This window comes from Monoraphidium neglectum (genome assembly GCF_000611645.1).
Source record: "Monoraphidium neglectum strain SAG 48.87 unplaced genomic scaffold scaffold04496, whole genome shotgun sequence".
Classification (NCBI taxonomy): Eukaryota; Viridiplantae; Chlorophyta; class Chlorophyceae; order Sphaeropleales; family Selenastraceae; genus Monoraphidium; species Monoraphidium neglectum.
The window spans coordinates 1-4,391 of record NW_014009133.1 but is presented as its reverse complement, the minus strand read 5'-3'; the positions used below and the strand labels follow the sequence as shown (position 1 = coordinate 4,391).

The 4,391-nt window shown below is 60.1% G+C and overlaps 1 protein-coding gene across 1 annotated transcript; it reads left to right on the top strand.

Annotated features, from left to right (window-relative positions):
• Positions 1 to 308: 308 nt before the first annotated feature.
• On the top strand, positions 309 to 3,376 carry MNEG_14449 (hypothetical protein; the record flags this gene model as incomplete). The annotated part of the gene is made up of 11 exons (XM_014037079.1): positions 309 to 323; positions 444 to 581; positions 831 to 884; positions 1,091 to 1,123; positions 1,330 to 1,423; positions 1,568 to 1,649; positions 1,881 to 1,995; positions 2,232 to 2,359; positions 2,654 to 2,753; positions 2,972 to 3,070; positions 3,287 to 3,376. 11 exons carry the CDS (start codon positions 309 to 311, stop codon positions 3,374 to 3,376), a joined length of 948 nt encoding a protein of 315 aa, XP_013892533.1.
• Between the last annotated feature and the right edge of the window lie 1,015 nt (positions 3,377 to 4,391).

The following is a 4,391-nucleotide window of genomic DNA, read 5'->3' as shown; positions in this document are numbered from 1 at the left end:
CTTGTGCACACACCACCCCACCCCCCTAGGAACGGTGCCGCTGTCCCATACACGTTCCTGGAGGGGCCGGATGTCTGGTATGCGGCCGACCAGCTGGCGCGCCAGGACGAGTGGCTGCACGTTGTGAACGATGTGCAGATTGCCGAGCTGGAGTCAGCGATTGAGGGGGTCCTCAAGAGCGGCCTGGCCAAGCTGGACGACACGGGCAAGTACCTCAACTTCGTGAGTGACCCTGCCTTGGACTCCTTGCATTCTGGGACTGGTGGGGCCGGCAGCTGTGGAGGTCAAAAACAAGAGGAATCGATGCAATGATGACAGCGTTGGTTCGCCGGATCGCTGGTTTGCCACACGGCGAACGCAGACCCTAGATTGCCCTCTTCCCCCATAGTTTGTCAGTGACTTCTCATCACCTCGATACTCACTGCACGCGGTGCCCCTCGCAGTCATTTGAGGCGACCCAGGCCGACTTCCCTCTGCCGACTCTCGGCCCGCTGCTGCTGTCTATTGCGGAGGACTGCAAGCGCGGCCGCGGCTTCGGCGTGCTGCGCGGCCTGCCGGTGCAGCGCTGGACGCGCATCCAGGTGCGCACACGAGCCTCAGGCTCATGCTTCTGACGGCTGTGGGTGACTGCTGTCTGCATTGCCGGAAGCCTTGCCTGTTTGTCGTGCTGGTTTGGGTCTAAATTAATTCACTTCAACGCAGACGAATGCCCAAATACGAGTCTGTTCACAATGGATGGCTGACAATGGTTGCCCTCTGCGAGCAACCATCCCGAGCAATCTGCACCATCCTGATCTGGAGACCCACAACCTCGCATTTGGTATCCACAGAGCCTGATCGCCTACTGGGGCTTCAGCCTCTACTGGGGCAGGCTGCAGCACCAGGTGAGCTGCTGAGCAGTGATGTCTCACTGCTGTCGGCGACACGGCCTGGTGCTGAGCCCCACAACAACGATACAACCACTTGCATGCGTGCATGCCTTCCTCACAGCCAGCTGATGGGCACCCGCAGCGCGGTTGCTCGCCTGCATGCAGCGCACGCTGCTGCCTGAAGCTTGACGCAATGCCTGGCTGCCCCTGCGACGCTGCAGAACGAGAAGGCTCACCTCATCGGCCACGTGAAGGTGCGGCCAATGAGGCACCATGTGATCCTCAACCACACACAACTCCACTTTGGTGCTTAACCGTCAAAACTGCTTGCACGCACTTCGTGTCACCACGAAAGCGGCTGGAGCCATCGACATGTGCTGCGAGGCCACCTTGTTCAATCCTGCTGCTGACCATCATCATGCCACCTTACCCTTGCTTTGTCGCCTTGTTTGAGCTGCAGGAGGTGGTGGACCCGACCAACGCCAAGAGCACCACCCGCCTGTACATGACCCGCAAGGCGCAGCCCTGGCACGTGGACGCCTCCGACCTCGTCTGTGAGTGTCGAGGCGCCCCAAGGTCGCAGATGTTGTCATTCATTGCAATGCAGTGTTTGTTGCGTGCATGCCGACCTGCTCACTGCGGCAAACTTCCCACCTCCTCCCCCCTCTTCTGCACCCTCTCTTCACACCTCTCCCTAGCCCTGCTGTTCCTCAAGACCGCCAAGTCTGGTGGCCTTAGCGGCTGGGCCAGCTCGTCTACGATCTACAATGAGATCCTCAGGTGTGTAGCTGCACATGCCATGGGGCCTTCCTCCCATCTAGCTGCCCCAGCAGTCTTCCCTGGCACAGCCTGCTGCGCTGGGATGGTCCAAACCCTAACTGCACATAACCTGGAAAGGCCTGCCGCGTTGCGAGGAGGCTGGAAGCATCTCACCCATCACAACACCTGGGTTGCTCCCTCACAAGGCCTAGAATCTCGATCATTGCCAATTTTCCCTGCTGCCAACTCCAGGACGCGGCCCGACCTGATCCCTGTGCTGGCCGGCACCTGGTACATGGACCGGAAGAAGGAGGTGCCCCCGGGCAAGAAGCCCTACTTTGTCCTCCCCATCCTCAACTGGCACGAGGTGCGCAGGGGCGGGGAAGTTGTTCATGCCAACCATCCCAGTAGAAGCAGACAAGTGCGATGAGACTGGGTGTGCATCAAACCTGAGACCTGGTCAGCCTGGATTCAGACTTCCTGTGTGCGGTGGACCATGTAGTACGCGCACACACCCACGCTCGCACGCACGCAAACACAAACCGTAGCCCTCAAATCAACCTGCTGCCGGTTATTGCACCCACCACTATTGTTTCACCCCAGGGCCACCTGACCATCTCCTGGAACGACACGTACTACCAGCTGCCCCCCAAGCTGTACCCGGGAGAGGTGCCCCCGCTGACCCCCCAGCAGGAGGAGGCCATCCAGGTCTGGAGGGACACCGCCTCCAGGTGGGCGCCTGGTAATTGTAATTACCTCCCCCCCTTCCTCCCCGCCCGTCGTCCCGTCTACCTCACTCCGTCAATTTACTGGACAATGCGGGTGTTGGGGCAGCGACCACATGTTGTTTGTGGTGGGAGAGGGCATGTGAAGGCAGGCTTGGCTTAGTAGAGGGACGATGGAGCTTTGGAGCTTTTCACCTGGCTGCAATGCACCAGGCGGCCCAGCTGCCTCCTGTAGGCCAGCTCATCTGCTGTCTGGATACATGTCTGATTCAACTGTTTCCCCTCAACCCCCTGCCAAAGGCCCGACATCTCCATCAACATGTGGCTCCAGCCGGGCGACGTGCAGCTGCTGCAGAACCACAACATCGTGCACAACCGCTCGGAGTTTGAGGACCACGAGGTTGGTAATGGCCAGCGGGTGCTCCTGGCCACGTTCGGTTTCCTCCGCACTGCTGCAACCAAGTCCCGTGCGTGCCCTTGATGCCGCTGCACTGCCTTGCATACGACTGAGAGTAGGGAACCCTGAGTTCACTTGGGTGGAGAACGGTGAAAGCCTTCCACAAAAGCTCTGTTGCAAGCATATCTGAGCATTTCCCGCCACAACCTTTGCATCTGCAGCACGTCGACGACAAGCGCCACCTGCTGCGCCTGTGGCTGTCGCCTGAGGACGCCAGGCCCCTGCCTGAGCACTTCTCGGACCTCTGGGGCGGCGTCACGGTGAGCTTGTGCGGGAACAGGAGCAAGAGAGGTTGCCATGAACACCTGATTATGACTTGGGTGCATCAGCCTACGTGTTTGACAAATACAGGCATGAGAACGTACCTGATGCACAGTGCAACATAGGCAGCCCGCCTTGCGGCTGCATCTCATCTCTCACCTGACAAAAAAACCGGAACCAACCACGCCATCTCCTCACCTGCATCATCCCAACAGCCCGGCGCCCGCGGTGGCGTCGGCTTCAAGACTGGCCCCGAGGGTGGTGTCTTCCCTCTCGAGGCAGAGGTGGGGCAGCAGAAGCTGTAAGAAGCTGCTGGCCCCGCCAGGACAGCCTCAAGAAGCTTGCTGGAGCATTGACAAAGGAGCTTCCCGAAGCTGGCTCCTGGGCAATGGCAGGCAGGGCAAGTGTAGCGTGTGCCTTCTGGCCACCTTATCTGCCTGTCTGCACGGCTTGGGAGACGGCGACGCAGAGTGCGTGCTCAGGTGCCACTCCCTGTCAATGCTCCGAGCGGCAACAGATGCTTTGGTCCAGCTGGGTGGGTCGCACTTTGGCCCAGCCAGCTGCAGCTGGTTCAGCCGTCCACATTCTGGTCCTCCCTAGGATCAGCCCTTGACAACCCCCCTTAAACTTTATCGCCGCAGTCGGGAAGTGTGGCCTGCGCGCACTTCATGCATTCCCTGCACCCGGCGCCATTAAGACCCTGCACGTGCAGTGCGCCTCAATTGGGGAAGCCTGCGCCCACTTCGAGCAGCACTTTTTGTTGGTCCCGTGATTGAACTGAACTTCGAGCCCTGTACGATCGTTGCACAAAACGCCGTATGCCTGGGCGGCAGCAGCCTGCAAAGGCTGTTGGCAAGTAGGCGTGCATGTGAATCCTGTAAATGGTCATGGCTGGATGCGGCACAGTTGTGGGGGTGGCGCAAACACCAAAGTGATGCAGCATGTGCAATTAATGGACCTGTGGTGTCAGCGAGGCCCGTGCAGGGCGCACACCAGCTGGTGTGCTCGCGGGGCCCGCCCAAGAGGGAGGATAGACAGCACGGCGCTGAAGCAGTGGCACTTGGCGTGTTCTGGAGGCGCCCGGCTCAGGTGCTCCATCAGGCTGTGCAGGCCTCCATCAGTGAGCTGCATGCTGATGCAGGCTTGTGGTGCATCCATTTGGGCGGGAGCTGGCATCTAGCGGAGGGGGCGGGTAGCAGCCTGAAAAGCCCTGCTGATGGTAATGAGGTCTGCAGACGGCCGCATGGCTGGAAAAGGGCCGGTGGGCCGGGCCTGGGCTGCGCAGGAAGGGTGGTGGGCGCACTTTGGTGTAGAGTAGAG